Source organism: Acyrthosiphon pisum, chromosome A1 (assembly GCF_005508785.2).
Source record: "Acyrthosiphon pisum isolate AL4f chromosome A1, pea_aphid_22Mar2018_4r6ur, whole genome shotgun sequence".
NCBI lineage: Eukaryota > Metazoa > Arthropoda > Insecta > Hemiptera > Aphididae > Acyrthosiphon > Acyrthosiphon pisum.
Window position 1 is genome coordinate 78,764,699 of NC_042494.1, and position 19,273 is coordinate 78,783,971.

The 19,273-nt window shown below is 30.1% G+C and overlaps 1 protein-coding gene across 2 annotated transcripts in view; it reads left to right on the forward strand.

Moving 5' to 3' along the window:
* Window positions 1-19,273, forward strand: part of LOC100163234 — a 61,127-nt gene that overhangs the window by 32,949 nt on the left and 8,905 nt on the right. For both annotated transcript variants that reach the window (XM_001945004.5, XM_008183710.3), the window contains exons 4-8: window positions 2,599-2,768; window positions 4,221-4,406; window positions 16,199-16,417; window positions 16,873-17,214; window positions 17,291-17,704. In XM_001945004.5, coding sequence (XP_001945039.2) covers window positions 2,599-2,768; window positions 4,221-4,406; window positions 16,199-16,417; window positions 16,873-17,214; window positions 17,291-17,704 — 1,331 coding nt within the window. The remainder of the gene's footprint in view (window positions 1-2,598; window positions 2,769-4,220; window positions 4,407-16,198; window positions 16,418-16,872; window positions 17,215-17,290; window positions 17,705-19,273) is intronic.

Sequence of the window (19,273 nt, forward strand, 5' to 3'; positions counted from 1 at the left end):
GTAATGAGAATAACAACAAAAATCGCCAAGGTGGTGTTTCTTGTACTTTAGCTTATTAATATTCGTGACGTACCCAAAACACAATAGATGGATAAAAATCTTTTTTTATTTGTGTTTTGCAATCATTGCATAGTGTGCAATTAACTTCTTTGTAAAATATGGTTTATATACACTTACACTATTATAAACAGTAACAACCAGTTAACTAGCAGTGACTGCAAATAACACGAAATAAACGTTATACCTACACACGTATTATTACCTTAACATTTTAGAAGTTCTAAAAATCTACGGTTTTGTGTTTTTAAAAATCAGGAATAGTCAAATATTTATAATTTAAATTTTTCTATTTTTATCGGATAATACCTAATATGTGTATTGAAGAACAATGAATATAGTGTATACTATAGTAATATTTGCTTCAGACAAAAACTAAAATAAAAGTCTAAAAATACGTGTTTGAAATCATTTCAGCATTATTATTAATACAATTAAGTTCAATTGCATATACACTCATATTTAAAAAACATAATAATAATAATTTAATATTTAAATCGATAATTTATTACCCGTCCACACTTAAAATTACATTTCAATGACGTAACTATGAACTACCTATAAACATAAAATATGGTATATAAAATACCAGGATCATACTGATTACAACCGGTTACATACGATTAACTAACAAGGGTTATCGAATTATTTTAATGAGTAATTCGATACAGCAAATGATCTTATTTAACCAGATTTAGTTTTTTTGTTTCTGGTTTATTCTCTAATAATAATAATAATAATACAATACATTGTTTAAACTTAAAATCAAGACAAATATTATATAACTGACTCGAAAAATTAAGAGGCAAGTCTTATGAAATAATTCTATGTTAGACGATGTATTATTATAACTTTTTATAGTTTTTACTTCAGCCAGTTTTCAAAAATGAAAAAAAAATCACACGCTATTTTATATATTATGCTTAGTCAACAAAAATTTACCCAACCCAGTAAATAGGTAACACACAGTTTGTTTATAGAAAATATATATAACAGCTGTTTATATTATTATCGTTTAAATGTACTGTTGTGACATTACATACACTATTTTAGTTTAAAATTAGCATACTAGTATTACCACAATGTACACCATGCGGAAGCATCTCGAACATCGGTTCGTCTGAAACGTTTTTTGAACAGCATTGTGTACTTTCTCCGGGGTATTGTTAAACTGTTATGTTTTTCAGACCTCTATATGAAGTCAAAACGTTTGTTATCCAATGGGTACGAAAAAAAAACAATAACGATAATAATAATTATTATTATATTATCAACGTGGCTGGTAGCTACGTGTGAATGTTTTATTCATTGCAATAATTTATAATTCAATACACATTATCCCTACTATAAACGTGGATTTGTATACGACACCCTTGTATTGCTATTGATGAGAAAAATATCGTCATTCCTCCATTGGTAAGGAGACTAGTATATATGTATATATAGGAACACAGTTTTGAATATTGTGCAGTATATATAATAATATATTATATTGTTATATAGGTACACTTGACTTACTCAGTTACTCATAAGATAAAAACAATTTGCGTACTTTAAACAATAATTGTTAATAGTCTTCGGACAATAGAAAACGTACTTAAGATGTCTTTTGAAGGTCGACCATCATAGGAAATAATAAAATAATAAAAACAAACTTAAACAAATGTACTAGAGAAAATACAATTAATTATTACACTTTTTAAACCCTTACCTACATTATATTAATTGCGTATTTAACGTATTGCAAGCGCAATTACTAATACCTAACTCAATTATATACATTTTATAAATTGAAATAATTATCTGTTGGAGTGTGAAATGGTGTATATAAATATAAGCGTATATACAGATACAGATACACATATGCAGATATAAAATTAATTCCATAGTAATTTTTAGCAAAATGTTTTTGACTGCGGTATGTTGACATCATTTTATCAACACAGTAAATTGCGACAATTTTACGCGTACGAAAAATCAGGCGGTAGATCAAATCTTTTGATAATATGTCTTTCAATTTTGATTGATAGTCATTCGAAGTGTACAAAATGGTGTACACAAAAGAAGGAATAAAAACGTTTGCCCCTAATATATTTTTCGCTTGTGTCGCAGTAGCGTATATGCTCATTAATATAATTTCATAACTACCGGTTGACAGATTAATAGGGCCCTATAGTGTAACCTATATTATAGTTCGAGCGGAGTGTATATGCATACAAAACCATTGTGTGTATGTGTGTGTGTGTGGACTTATGGATACAATGTTTCCAAACCGAGAAATACACGGCGATTTGTAATTTGCCAAAGAAAGTGCAATTCGCCCGTTTATGTATTATATTATATACATATTATTGTATAAATGTGTGGGCAATTGTAAATGTCTCCGTTTCCGCGTCTGCTGTTGCACTGCTCGACCTATATAATTATACATATTATTACAATATATAGGTATAGCTCTACAGTGCGTTCTGTGTTTTTCGCCCATTGATCATGTTTGTTTTATATTCTATTCATTTTGTGTTTTTTTTTTCACAATTTCAGAAGAATGGGTGACTAAGAAAAAAGTTGAATTGACTACCAAAAAACAAATCGAAACGAGAGTTAAAAGACAAGTTGTGTTGGAAGACGGCAAAATCGTCGAGGACTCTGGGCCAATCGTTACGACCAACACGACCGAAGATACCGAAAAACAGGAACATCAACAGACTGAAGTAATTTCAATTAACAACTCAAACGCTTTAACTGCACCGATTATAATACATTTAAACACCATCGATTTACAATATTGTTTTCTACATTCTCTACGAGATTGAAATGAAATTAACTGCATTTAATCAAAAAACAAATAAACACAATTTTAAAGTATTTATATTTCTAGCAACGCATGCGCATTATTTAGCATTCTCATATAATAAGGCTTGTCGACTATATCGGTAATCTCTACACTCGACTTACATCATACAGACTTATTCTGTACTAGTGGACTGGCTACGATATATCGATTCTTATTAAAAATCGCGTACAATATATTATGTGTATAGAACTGAAAAGACATTTCAAACCAGTCTCGTAAAGCGCAAATTATTCGTTCGTATTTGCCTATTATTGTATAGGTACATACTACATATATATATATTCAGGCTCTTCGCGAGGTAATATAATTACGATTTCTTAGCGTATAATAATATAATGAGAATTATGATTGGTCTTTTTCACGCGGATATCACATCGGAGCATCACACAAAACAAGTTAAATTAGATCAGAATAATTATATTCGTTCTCGGTATGTACAGTGAAAGGTAGATATTATCAAAAATAATATATAATAATACATAATATGTGCGCCTGCATTCACACACACTATTACACGCGTCTGTAGCAGTTATCGTGTACGAAATTAATAATAATTTACGTATGAGTACACAGTAACAGTATACAGTGGTAGGTAGGTAGGTAGGTAGGTAGGTAGGTAGGTAGGTAGGTAGATACGAGGTTGGTATACAAACATCAGAGTCAAAGAAAAATCAATTTTTACACAGCATAAAGTATAGGGTTCAGCGAACGGTCCTATTGTTTTTGGCCGCGGTCTCGAGCTGGCTTTTACCTATTCATTATTACATTATAATTTATAATTATTAATCCATCCATTCCCTCTGTCACGTTCGGAATCTCTGTAACACCAATCGCATTCCTTAAGAGCGATGATCCTGCAAGAAATCGAGCTAGTCCGAAGGTGAATGTCATATATGCTGACTATTACGGAATTCACAATTGAGACGTGATCGGAATAGTATAGTTTATTATTGACAACGTATTTCGATTTCGGTTTTAACGCACACCTTCAAATTATACAATATTATAATATATTTTTTTTCATTACACTATTATATAATATAGTATAACACACCGCTTTCGGTAGTTTATTTCATAGTTTTCAAATCATTTTTTTCTTAAATATTATCTCTGATCGTTTTAGAAAACCTTTTGCCGACCGATGTTTTTACTTTAATAATATCATATAAATGAACAAAGAGGTAAACCATTATTGATTAATTATCTAAACGAAATACTTACGATTAATCATGTGAAATTATTAAATAATACCTAGGTAATTATAAAGCTCAATATTAATCTAATTAGAATATTTTACTATTATATTTAGCACCGTCAATTGGGCGACGAAGGTGACGGAGAAAACACCAAAGAAGTGGTCGTGAGAATATCTTCATTGGAAGGGAACCCATCATTGTTGAAAGAAGTTCGAGAGAAAAAAATCAAGAGCCGAGAAGAAAAAGAAGAACTCGTAGAAACAGAGGATGTGGTCCACCTAGGAAATATTAGTGATAAGGTTCGTAAATAGTAATATATTATTACAATCTCATCATTGATATATTCGCCCACGGTAAAATATCTGCAAATTTAAGCCGCATTATAAATACATAGCTGTTGTAGTATATTATAAAAGTATGATATTCGTATAGAAATGTCAGAAACTTTTGAGATTTATTGTTCATTCAACACAGTCTGTACAGCGTAGGTATATACGAGTACGTCGTACGTGCGTACGGATAATATGTTTTTAAATTGATACGTCGTGAGTTAATTAAAATACAAAATATAGTGTACGACGATTACCGGAAACCATTAAAACCCGACAGATTTATTACCTAAAAATCGTTTAAATTTCTCAATATAGGTACCTTATATGTATATATATGTAATATTTAATAATATAACCATAATGAAGAATCATAATATACAAATTATTATTACCTACTTTTTATCATGACGCGCAGGACGTATGACGTATAATAATATTATTATTATAATAGGTGTTTAAACGCAATAAGTTCTTTCGAAACCGTTCATTATGTGCATATCGTACATTGACATCGCGTCGCATATCCTGTGAACGTCTGCAGTGATTGCCTACATTATATGTTGTGCGATGTTATAAGTTCTGATCTATAACACGTACGTGACTGGCGCTATAATACGCAAGTATTATATACGTTACGCTCTATATACTTCGATGATCGTATTTATTCAAATGTCGCAGTTATATCGTATATATATATATATATGTGTATAATGTATAAAACTATAAAGTGCTGTGGATATAATACGTCCTATGTATGAACGTTGCATAATATTCGTCATCAAACATACATTATTCGTACGGCAATGTCATTGTACAAAACACGAGATAGTCACTACCTACCTGAACAACTATGTACAGAGTGATTCACTAAGCATAATGGTCTCCCCCGTTGTTTCCATTTAATACTGAATTTATTCAAATTTTAATTTTTGGAACTTTTATAATAGTATAATTAAGACTAAAAGACTATATTTTCAAATAAATAGATTTGTTATACCATGTAAGCTACATTTTCCTGTAATGAACCTATAACCTGTCTCTTTTTCAAACGAGAATCACCTTTTTTCTAGCAAAAGTTAATCAAATGACGTTTTTGAAAATGTTGATGTACAATAAAATCGGAATTTAAAAGAGAAGTTATTGAGTTATTTAACTTTTGTGTACTTACTACTAATAAGGAAAATAGGCCCATGAATCATGATAATGGATTTGGAAGAAATGGGGTTATGATGATATGAACATTTTAGTAACTATTATAATATTAATCTAACAATATTTTATAATTTGTAAGCTATAATTAGGTACTTTTAAATTTCGATTATATTTAACAGGTAAGTACTATATTATTCAGTATTACATAGTTTTATATTTTTGTAAAACCTTTTTTAAAGATTATTATCTTAAGTTTATATACTTTTATATCTCGAAAACTGCTTTTCAGATTTTGATTTTAATACTTCATAAAGTTCAAAAAACTCATCTGAATAAAAACTGATAATACGTTGGTCCTCATTTTAAAAAAGAAGTTTGTATTACCATTTTCCAGTCACCACAGCACCTCCTTAAATGATATGAAAAATCAAAATAATTGAAAATACCTCCTAAGCCCTAAGCATATTTAAATATATTAATAATAATCTGAATATCAGAAATTCGTTATTCAAGTAAAACATGGGGGTGAGCATGCTTGGTGAATCATCCTGTATACGTATAGCGTCATAGCGACGTCCATCACAACATGGCTATATATTACAATATATGATCAGATTTATAGATATTATGATGTTGGTGTAGGTTATTCGCATAATGAAAAGAATAGTATAAATCTGTGCAATCGCAAAAAGAAACGTCTATAGAATTATTTTTAACACGTGATTTTTTACCCAATTACACTTATTTTAACGGGTTGCAATAAGTAGGTGAAATACGATATTATTCTGTATTCGAATCAATTCACGAATATTATACAATATTACTCGAAACGGTTTTTCTCTCTTTCACTGCAATATAGTATAATATTATATATTATGATGTTGTTCGATTATTATTATTATAATATATTTCGATTAATAACGAGCGCTCAAATGAGACACCCACCTATATAGCTAGCCACTGCAGATAGCAACGAATGCTCAACTGGACAACAACAATCATAATAATAACTATGGTTGTATAGAGCGCATATTATTATTATACAATGTACACCATACGTCGCGGTTACGCAACATTTTCATTATTTGTGATATTTTTCCCCTCTATACAAAACCATAATATTATTATCTACGCGCGTGTCTACATAATACGCTACGGCTATAAGAGATACTTCTGCTTCGATCGTATCTCTGTTCCATAGGTATATAATATAATATAAGTACGTATCTATACGCGTGGACCCGCAATGCCTGTCTGTACCCACATTTTTTCATTTCGGATTTACAAGCTCACTATACAGCCATATAATATACGCACCTCCTATATTGTGTATACGCCCCGAGGAGTGTGCGCTGCAATTTAGTTTCGTCCAGCACACACGCATAAAGTGCGGCTCGTTAAAAACTCAAAATGAAACCGGTTTTCGAAACAATTTCTTTAACCCCTACCCCTTGTGTGTATCTGTGTGCGCCGTGTGCGAAAGGCTACCTACGTGAGATTGCGAAAATAAATATTTTTTTTATCATTTCTTCGAGATCTACTTAATGGCGGTTTTTCTTCTTACATGTCGCGTGGACTTCCTTAACACGTGTACAATCATGCGCGCATAACATTATCTGAAGCTCGTGGTATACCTAATACCTATATATATTATATATATATCGGTAAGTACACGTGTTTACTTTTTTTTTATAATGGATTTACGCGCCGAGTATTAGATTTTCGTGACCGTTGCTATTACAATATTGTGCACATAATATAAATCAGGAGGTATAATATAGTTATAGGTATAGGTATGTACGCATCATCTTCAACTTGTCAAACTCATTAAGAAACTATATGTATATACAATATACTACTATATTATAATACAAGTATATTAATATTATAATATAATACAAATTACTAGCCGTCCCACACTCTTTTGATTTGGACCATTTGTTCTGAATTAATATCTAATTCGAGTTGTACAATGCCTCTCTCTCTCTCTCTCTCTCTCTTGCTCTCTGCAGGTGGGTAGGTATTCGGATTCTTTAATCGGATTTAATATGTCAATTCGAGACAATACGCATTTTAAATTATTTTTAATTTTTAATAATATTATGGTTATTAACGGTTGAACCGTGCAATTATACTACCTACATGTTAATATGTTTCAAATTGATTGATATCGAATGTCTATATTGTAATATAACATAATTTGTATATAGTGGGATAAAATCGTTTTAATACCTATCTACGTTCAGGCAAAATACACGTAATTATTATTTCATAATATTATTCTCTTAACGTGCATTCGACTTATATTTATCTCCTATATAAGAAACATAATGTTAGTAACTAGTAGGAACTACGCATGCATATTATACGCAGCCATAAATTGACTAACCTAATAATTTGCTCATTGCTCCTATATTATATATACTTTAATTGCACCTACCGCAGGAATTTCACTACGCGCAAGAGTCGAGTCAATTTATGACTTTTGCTGATATATAAACCGTTTGTCTTTTGACTCGTGCGTTCTGTATTTTTTTTAATGCAGTCTGTATCTCATATATTGGTGTCGTGAAAACCGGGTTTTTTTTTGTACTTATACCCATTTGCTTTCTACCAGCGGCGTTCACGACCTGAAACAGTCGACGCGAAATTGGAATTTCATGTTTACACAGCAAATTAACCGATTCACGGGATTTTATATTTGAACAGTTACGTACATAATATTATTAAAGTACGGAAAACCTGTTTATAATTTTTTTTTATTGTTGTTAAAACAACTATGCGCGCTCAAAATATGTATTTAGCTAAACTTCTAAATAACAGCGGTGGTAGATATATAATTCCCGTCACCCGGAGACACCACACCCATTGCAGGCAGTATATACCTATATAATGTATTTTTCTTACCATTTTTATATTCTGCGCTTCCCAAGGTGAGCCACTGCACTTGGTCTGTGGTTTATTACTCGTCGGACAGCACTCAAAACGGGGAAATAATATTATACGACTGCGGGACCTATGTATAGCTGTGGTACGGTTTTGCCCTCGTGTTGTATCACTCGCACGAACGCATGTGTACAATTTCACTGAAAGTTCGGTTTCGTACATTGTGCATGCGTAGCCTTGACAATAATAAACATATATTTACTTAAGTAGGTATAAATGATTTAATGCTAATCAAAAAAATAAAATAAATATTATAGTGTAGTTCGTTAAATAATTGTATTCGTATAATATTGCAACGTATGTTTTCGGGAAATTTATAGACAGTGCAATTTTGTTTTTTTAGATCTGATTATTATCTGCTATTAATATCTGATGGGTCTTGTAAATATATGGTAACTATAGATCAAATTCGTATTTTAAATTTCATTATCTAACTAATATATTATTTAATTTTTATAGTGATATTAATTATTATGGAAATATATTGTTTAGTATTTACATATTAAACTATTTTAAGCTAAACGATTCTATTTCACAACTATTTAAAACTCATATGCTAGGATCACTTAACCGTTACCTATCAGATCATTGTGGTATCATTATATTACACAATAATTCAGTCTTTATCAATAAATTGTTTACATAACTTTATAAATTATAAGTAATTTGTTTATGGGTATCATTTTTAATTTAAGTGTCAAGAGTTTAAATTCTATAAACCATCATCTTTCGACGGAAAACTTATATTACACGCATAGGTACATTGTATTATACTCCCATATATGACTTCTACCAATAATGATTAAGGCATCAAGCAATATTATAGACACATGTACGCAAATTAGGTAATTATTTTCAAAATAATGTAAAAAATCATTAGCACTAAACATGATTAAGATATGTTTAGGATTGAAAAGAAATACATTAAAACAGAAGCCGTCAATACATTGTTATTTTTCAGTTTTGATATTTTCTTGGAAGCCATGAAATGAGTTAATTAAACATAATGACAAGTATGAATACACTTTTAAGCAATGATAAATATAATCCAATTTATTATTATAATAATTATTCATCAATCAATATACTATAACATTTTAACATACTCACAATTTCGTATGCATCTATAACACATTAACACTTTAAGAACTTAGTCATTCGTATCTACTTACGTTGTTTACATATAATAATATTAAACTCAGAGAAATTTGACTTTTAACTTTCAAGTTAACTTAAGTCTTAAACAAATAATCTGTACCTACTTGAACATCAAAGTAATATTTTGTATGCATATGATATATTATATATGTTAATCATTTTGCAATATATTTGAAACTATAAAGAACTGTTTTCATAAAATTATTCTGTTGAATAAATTATTTTTACTGCTTTTTAAATGAAAATTAATAGAAAATATTAATTGACTCGATACAAAAAATGTTTTTTAAAAACGCTTACGAATTATTGTGCAAAAAAATAATTGAGTATAATTATTATTATAGATACTTATCGAGTAATAAAGTAATATTAATATGATAATATTATGTCTCCATAAGATAATTAGGTACCAATATTATATATAGATGTATTATAATATCATAATATACAACATCGTCTTTCGGGCGAATCGACCTGCGTGCAACGCGTTCGATTTCTAAACGATTGGGCGATTTTCCCATTGTACGCGTATACGTGATATATATTATAATCATATCGATGTCGGTTTTAAAAAAAATTTAAAATATATAATATACCTATAATAATAATTAGTCAAAAGAAAAAAAAAGTCGATCACAATGTGTATACTTATATACTAAATTCGTATATTATGCAATATGCATTATCTATATAGGTACATAATACATATACATTGCACACTCCGTCGGCGGAATCTATATAACCTATACATAATATAATATAATATAATGATAACATTGGCGCGTGTAATCACGTCTCCGTCTCATTGTCCGCCGGTCTGTACGGAATTCTTGGCGACCCGGCGGAGGGAGTGAACGGCCGCAGAGAAAACTGAAATATTAGAAAACCCGACGGACTCGGCGGCGGCGGTGACAGCGACGGCGGCGAGCACACCACTGCAGCTGTAGCATCGACGATGGGTGGAGGGAAGGAATATAATAATAATAATACACTTATTTTATATTATTATATACGTGTATGTATACGCACGACGAAGGAGTAAAAAAACCGAGAGTCGGCGGCCGATCGATCGGGTCGTATAATAATAACCGGTGTATACTACTACCACACGGGCGAGCGCGCGCGCGCGCCAGACAGCGTATATGTTGTGTTATATACATTATAACGCGTCTAGTCCAGTCCGTGTAATTCCGGTGAACCGGATGGGTGTCCATCGGTACAGTGATACGGTCGTGTGTTTTTGTCAAATATTGCGTTATTATATTTAATCACATATAATATATAACCTACCGTCGAGTGCAGTACGACGCACGTTATATACCTAAGTATATTTCCATATAATATACCGCGGTTCGGTCCTGGCACTGGAGAGACGTGCCGGATTCTGCAGACAGACATAATATAATATATAATACTATACGTCAAGACCGTCTGCGCCACCATCATCGTCCACGAAAGACAATCGGCGCGTGGGCCGCATACACCGCGATGTGTACATTATATTATTGTGGTACATATAACAACAGATAACGGTAAGTGTGGCGTTTCCGAACTTGTTGTCGATTTCATAAATATCACAGTAACAATTATCATACGTTTAATTTTATTCCACCGATGATACGCGAAAACGAAAATACCTAATTTAACAGTCTTATATATAAAATCAGCGACCTAAAGTTTCATCGCCCGTTAACTGTAGATATAAATACAATATACTATATTGTGTTCATATAGATGTAGCGCTACCGACGTGAAGTCCATTTTTTTTTTGGAGGGAGGACAAGATTTCGACATTTTGACGACAATATTATAAAAGCCGATCGCCCGCGGTTCATGTATTGTACAAATTTATATTTGGCTAATGGATTCGGTTGAATAATAATACAGGAGTTAAAGAGTCATGTTAATTGTTAATACCTACTATATTATGCCAACGGTAGTAAATAAATGCATTGTGAACTCAACGTTTTCGAGTAAAAAAAGAAATGTTTTTAATTATCGATTATTCAATTAACATACTTTTTAAATATTGTTCATAATGCTTACACAATACAAATTGTTTAGGTACTATAATGGATATTATATTATGTATAAATCTATAATAAAATATTATCTAGGTATATCATACATATTATACTGTTGTTCTCACTTGTAGGCAGGTAGGTACTTAGGCTGATGATTGATCGTTCAAACAAACACGCATAAATATAATTATTTAATAACCCCTCCAAATTATGTAAAGGTACTTATATATAGCAAAAATCCTTCGGATGACACACTGTAAACAACAAAAACAAGGACAACAATAAAACGTCAAGAACCTTCTTTGGTTTTTTAAAATATGTAATAGAAATAGAAAAATAATAGGTACTCATGTTGTACTATTTAATATACTGTTTATTACTGTATAAATTGTATATGCGTGTGTACGGTCTGAGTCAGTATTTCATGTAAAAATTCAGCAATAACCCTATCTTGGACCGTGTATAGCCATTATTTCACACGTATACAATATCGCCACTGCGTAGGCGTGCGTTCAAGTCTTTGCAGCACCGACGGGTCCAACGACTTCTAGTTGTCTGGGATTTATAAATAATGGATTCTGACCGGTGTATATAACATTGTGTTGACTCCGTGTCGATATAGATTCGTTTTTCACACTGTTGTTGTACATTCGTTTTATTATTATTATTATTATCCTGCACTATAATATATTTTTATTATATATATAGTCCATATAGCTGCGCTGAAGTACCTATCTATAGAATTATATTCATATATCATGAAAAAAATATAATATTGTGATAGAGACGTTAAAATATATAGGTAGACAGTAAAACAGATTTTATTTCAGTACTAAATAGTAAATTGTATTTAATTTCAAATTACCAAAAATGAATTAATATATTTATTATTTTAATATAATTACATAACTTATATTTAAATCGCTTAAATTTCTAATTCAATAATGTTTAAAATAATGCGATAACACAATATAAAAAAAAAAAATTACATGTGACTAATTACTATGTAAACCCATCTCTGAAATACATATTGTATATATATACAATATATTATATATAGACAATTAATGATTTAGTTCTTACGAATTTAATTTTTTATAGCTCTTCTGCCGGTGGTAACCGAAACGGAACCACAACCAATATAATCACTTTTTATATTATATAAGGCCCAATGTCGGTTTATAATGTTTATATACTAATATAGTATACTCTACTATAAATAAATAGCTAGGTACCAAATATGCAGTTCAAAAAATCATAATATACCTATATTTGAATATTCGATATCTATATTCTATATAGCTATAGCTATTTTGTATAGTGCCAAGATAATATATAATATACCATCACACGGTAATTTCAGATGTTTCGGTAGGTTACGGGTGCCGGTATACAAAGTTTTTATGAAAGTACCGAAGAGAATTTTGTAAACACCTCACGAATATATACAACGGCATACCTACACGAATAAAATTAAATATAATATAATCTTTTTTTCTATGTCTATACCGTATATACTGTATAATGATAAATATCCTTTGATATCGGTTAATATGACCAAAGATAAAACCACGAACAGAATATCCATATTCCGTGACCGGACTTAAGAAGGAATTCGGACCCCGAGGACACGAATATACACGCGAGATGAAAAACGTTACCAAGGTTGCCTGTTTTTCGATAATATAAAATATTGTACCTATAATATATTATATGAGTAACGTTTAGTTATTTGCATTGTTTCTTTCCCTGCAAACACTGCAGCCATAAGGTTTTGAAAGTATAGAAACACGTCTTGGCGAAAATCAATAATTTTCAACTGATATAATAATAATTACATTGATATAAGTTTTCGTAAAAGATGTTACATCCTATATACAAAAACGTACAGAGTTATTACAACTACATACTGACTGAAAGTAGGTGCAGAGAGCTGACCACAGCACGTATTCCGAAAACGATTAACGTTTGGTCGTATATACATAAACCATTGTTATTTGTTAGAGGTCCCTTTGCCAAACAGTTTTCACTGGTTTCTTGATATTAGATACCTATAAATATCATATATACTGTAGTACAATATATACATACATAATTAAGTTGAAAGTGACTATATTATCATATGTAGTTTTGGACACACATAACATTTGCAATATCTATATAGTATATACACAACATTTCACTACCTATACGATATCATTGTATCCATCATAACATGAAAAAAAATATTTATACATAATAATATATACTTAAATAAAATAAAAAAAAATATAAGCAAATATATTTTCTAAATTATCAATTCACGTATAATATTGTTTATTGTATAGATTTGATCGTACGTATAGGTTATCAATTTGAATCCCGATATATCTTTTCATAAAAAGAAACAATAAACACACTAGAAGAGGAGAATATATTATAGCTCATAATGATATATCATAGATGGTAAAATATAAAAGCGTGTAAATCCTTCACGTGTATTAAGCTCGACGGGAAAAATACGTATTATTATTTATTAATGGTAAATCAACACAGTTATTGGCTGTAGTATAATATTTAAATAAAACGAAACTATCATAATAACTAAATTTCTATGTTAAGTGTCTTTTAAAAGCATATATTAGGTGCTTTATAATAGCGCGTGTCCTAATAGGATGACACCTTAACGGTGATGTGTTCCAGTCGTCTGTCATTTTGGCATTGTGTGTGTGTCTCCACCTCTAAATATTATATTATGTGACGCATTGACGCCTATGGCTGTCGTGACAATGGAAAATACGCCGTTAAAGATAACATTTTGCACCGTTTTTCATGTATACAAGTTGGTACGCGATACATTTCAGTCTACGTGGAATTCGACACGGACAAATATTTTACTGTCATAATAATACATTCGTTGTTCATATAAAATCATATTGAGTCGAGGCAATATATATTAAGCAGCCGATAAACGTATTTGTATGATATAATATTATTATTATTTTATTGTGTATTGGACTTTGTGATCACGTTTTGGTCGTAAACGACGCTGTAGCAGTAAACTATTTTACCATTTTACCAAACCGTGTAAAACGGTAAAGGTCAATCACGTGGCCATGATTGATTCGAAGGAATCCGCCTGCATAGTGAAAGTGTCGGGGTTTCAACGATAATATTCCAGTTGCACAGGCATATTCGATGTTGCTTACGTATAGATCAACGAACCTAGAATATTATAATATTTATTATATAATATATATATCAATCGACAGCTATAGTAACCTATATAAACCAGCTATATGTTGCCTATATTATGAAGATGGTAGATTATAATATTTTATAAGTCGCACGCGCTCTTTGACACAAACACCTCGTGAATCGATTCAGGCTAATAATTGAATAACAACAAGACGGAAAAATTATAATCGTATTAAATATACACTTATGTTTATTATGATTATATTAATATGATGATGTATAGCCATCATCACATACCGATCACATACCGAATCGTAATAATATTTTAAACATAACATACTTTATTAATACATAATAATATTATATTGTGTGTTGGATTACGTGGCTTTTATACCTACAATACCGTCAATCTACCCCCGAGCCAATGGATTTTATTAACATCATTAATTTTGGCCACGCAGTCCATTGTGCACTGTAACTAAGAAATATGTCTGGCATTGATTAATACGAATAGAAGTGCTTCCTACGTCCACCACACATGCCTATCCAAAGCGCAATCCAACCTCAATAGTATTATTATTTATTATTATTATTGTAATGGGGTTTATCGGAATTCTATATTATGTACTTTATTGTTCATTTAAACGCGTCCTTCGTACGTCGTGGCAGTGACCTTCATAGTCGTAAATATTCCAGAGTCATAAACGAACAGTTAACAAGAGAATAGTTGTACATGTCTTCTACACACATACGATATAAGAACATGTGTATAGTGTATACCTATTACCTTACCAACTATATATATATAATATAATATATATTTTAGAATGTACCACGCATGTTTACATAATTAGACTATATACAGTTGAGCTGAGTACCTAACCTAGTTTAAGGATCGTCAATTATATTTTTGACATGATGCTATAATTTAAATTAATATATTATTACGTGTATTTATATATAATTATACTATGGAGACGCAAATTATACTTGGAAGGTTATTTTAATTAGTTGATTGACATCTATAGAATTAATATATTAATTCCAAAGACTGAACTGGGCAAAAAAATTGAATATTTTTCGGTGTTTTTGCATATTCAGTATTCACATAATCTGTGATACTGTATATTATAAACATGTTATTGAAAATAATACAGAGGTTAATATTTTTCATGTATAAATTATTATACATGAAAAATAACGTGTTTAAACTTAATCATAGCTGCCCTTTTAAACATTTGGAAAAAATTATTTATGATATCAAAAATACTTACATAAACTTTTTTTTGTTTGTTATTATAGGCCTACCAAGAAGCAATACAGAGCAAACGAGACATCCGTGAAGCTCTTGAAGAAGCCAATCACAAGTTGGTTCATGTAAACAGCACTGGACCCCGGGTAGTGCATCAGAGTACCAAAAATAAAAAAGTGACAGACACAGAAGATACTAGACACACAAGAGAAGTTCAAAAAGACGGTAAAATAGTTACAGAAACATCAAAAACCACCGAGCATGAAGAGGTAACGTAATTCAATTTTCTAGTTTCAACTACCTATTTAATTATTGTATCCATTCAAAAGTATAATAAATTTAAAAATTTGACAATATTCCGAAATGTACTACTTTGTAGTTTGTAGGAATAATTATTAGTTTTATTATTTACTATACTTAAATATATTGTGATAAATATTTTATTCTTTTACAATCAACATAATATAATTTGTACACAGTACGATATGTATTTTACTTTCCCAAATTAATATTATAAACAATTACATTGGATCCTCTTTCTATATTCACTATTGGCACGTGTTTTAGAAAATAGTTCTATATTTTGGACTTCTTCCAATAATACCTGTACAATAACCTGTATATTAAAGTTTCATTTGTCGAATTTTTTAATTTATAAATGTTTCGTTTTCAAATAATGTTGTATCTTTGATTGGTATAATACAAATAAATTGGTCTTTCATAGGTAAACGGTGTTGATGAACCAGACAGTGTTCCATTGCCACCTTCAGCACTACAAGAGTCGTTGCGTGAAAGTTCACATCGATACGCCAAGACCAAGGATCAGGAGTTGGTCGAGTATTTAGCGGATGGTGAGAAAATTGGAGAGCAAATGCGTTACGAAGCGACCAACGAAGAAGGAGATCGACTTGGTGACATCAATCAACTGCAGATGATGACAAATGCAGGCGAGTTGGTAGGCTGGGAAAGCTTGTCGGAAAGAATACGCAAGATGCGTGATAGACAACAGCATCCGGTTGCCGGTAAAACTCTTGCGGACTTCGATGAAGAAGAACGTACTAGAAAAGTTAGTAGCAGACAATGATAATATATTTACTTTCAATAATTATTATTATAATTGTTTGATAATATGTTTTCTATAGGTGGAAACAGCTAAATGGCTAGAACATCATTTTGGTAGCGAATCGACCAGGTCGTCTACTGGAAACTTATCAGAAGAAGAAGAAGAAGAAGAAGATGATCGAGGTCATCAAAAGACTACGTCCAATAGTTTTATTAACGTGACTATGAAATCAACAGAGACGCCAGCCAATGGATACTTCAAAGGAGTGTCCGAATGGAAAAATAATGATTCGGCACCTATCAAACCCCCGATTAGAAGAAAAAGAGAACAAAAAACCGAAATTATTAAAAATACTATCAATGAATTAGAGTCATCTCCATTGTTCAATTCAGTTCAACAAAGGGTCCAGGGATACGAAATGACAAAAGATAAATTGTCTGGACGTAATGCGATAAATGGGTTTAATCAATCGCATCACAACGGATATGTTCAGGTGAGATATCTATTAACCATTTAGAATTTTTTCATTAATCCTTTTTAATACCTATTATACTTAAACTTAGTGATATAATATTTTATTTTTATATAAATACGACAAATACGTATAGTAAACTAATATCTATATAAAATATGTTATAATATGTAGAAAAAATTGACATGCGCCTTAGCTAGATATGTAAGTAGGCAATACATACAAACACTAACTCATTAATATTTTAGTATTTATTTACCATTGTCATTCATTGATTAAACATTAAATAAATAAATTTATAAGCATATTAACTATCAATGAATAACAATGTACTATACTACTATGTACATAATATGAAAACATAAAATAACATTTAGACGAAGTCTAAAACTTCAGTTGATATTTATATAGCTACCTAAGTATTGGAAGAATACAAGTACTTAATTAAATTTATTGTTAGCCACTTTATCATGGTCAACCCTTCATTTAAGGTACAAATATTTCAAGAGTGCATTCTTCGATTGAAATTCGATATGGAAGCCAATTTTGAGCGTGAAAATGTTTTAGATAAACATCTAAAGTAAAAAAAAAACTGAAACATGAACCACACCCTAAAATATCAAATACCTAGTACCAGTAGTACCTATAGATAATAAACTGATATGCTAAAGCTAAATTTATACTTGCCTATCATTTATATAGAGATGGACCACTATAATATCAATAAACTTTATGTTAATAAATAATAATTTCAAATTTGTATTATAATTTATAAATTAAAATGTAAATCATATTAAAGTATAAAAATATTAACTATATTTATAACGGTAAAACATAACATTAATTATTATAATATGTAATATTATTTATACGAATTTTACAGTAAAAAGTATTGTCAATTATCATTAGCTGTTATAGATACATTTTATGTGCAAAAAAAACTGTTAAGTTCTGTAGGTAACATTTTAAATTAACATACTTTTTTAAAAAATAAAAAAAAAACAGTAAATTCAGCTTTTTATAAGTGGGAAATTATTCTTATAATGTGACATATACCTAATATTATGTGTTTTTTGTAACTATCTAGGTACTTATTGAAGGCTGTAGCTAATGAAAAAGTGATATGAAAAATTTAAAAAAAAATGTATCTACCCTTAAATATTCATTATTATCGTAACTTCTAAGATATTTTCGTAAAAGTGAATTTTTCAACATTAAGGCATAAAACTAATTTTATAGACATTTTATTATAAATTATGATGTTTTATAAGTATTAAATTGTTTATACTACTATCTATCATTATCATACTCGATATGTATTTGGATAATTTACAATACCTATATTTTGATACATTAATTGATAAATCATATCTTAGTTTATTATAATTCTTATAAATATTTTACATTATGGTGATAATTAATCCATAAATTTAAAAGTATTCATGGCACTGTAATTAAATAAATCCAATTATTTGTCACATTGTCTACTTTGATTATCAATGTAATTGTTTCATTGAATATAATAATATTTAGTTAAAATATTTCATCTACGTGTGTAACAGACAATGAAATGAGATAATTTTTAAAAAT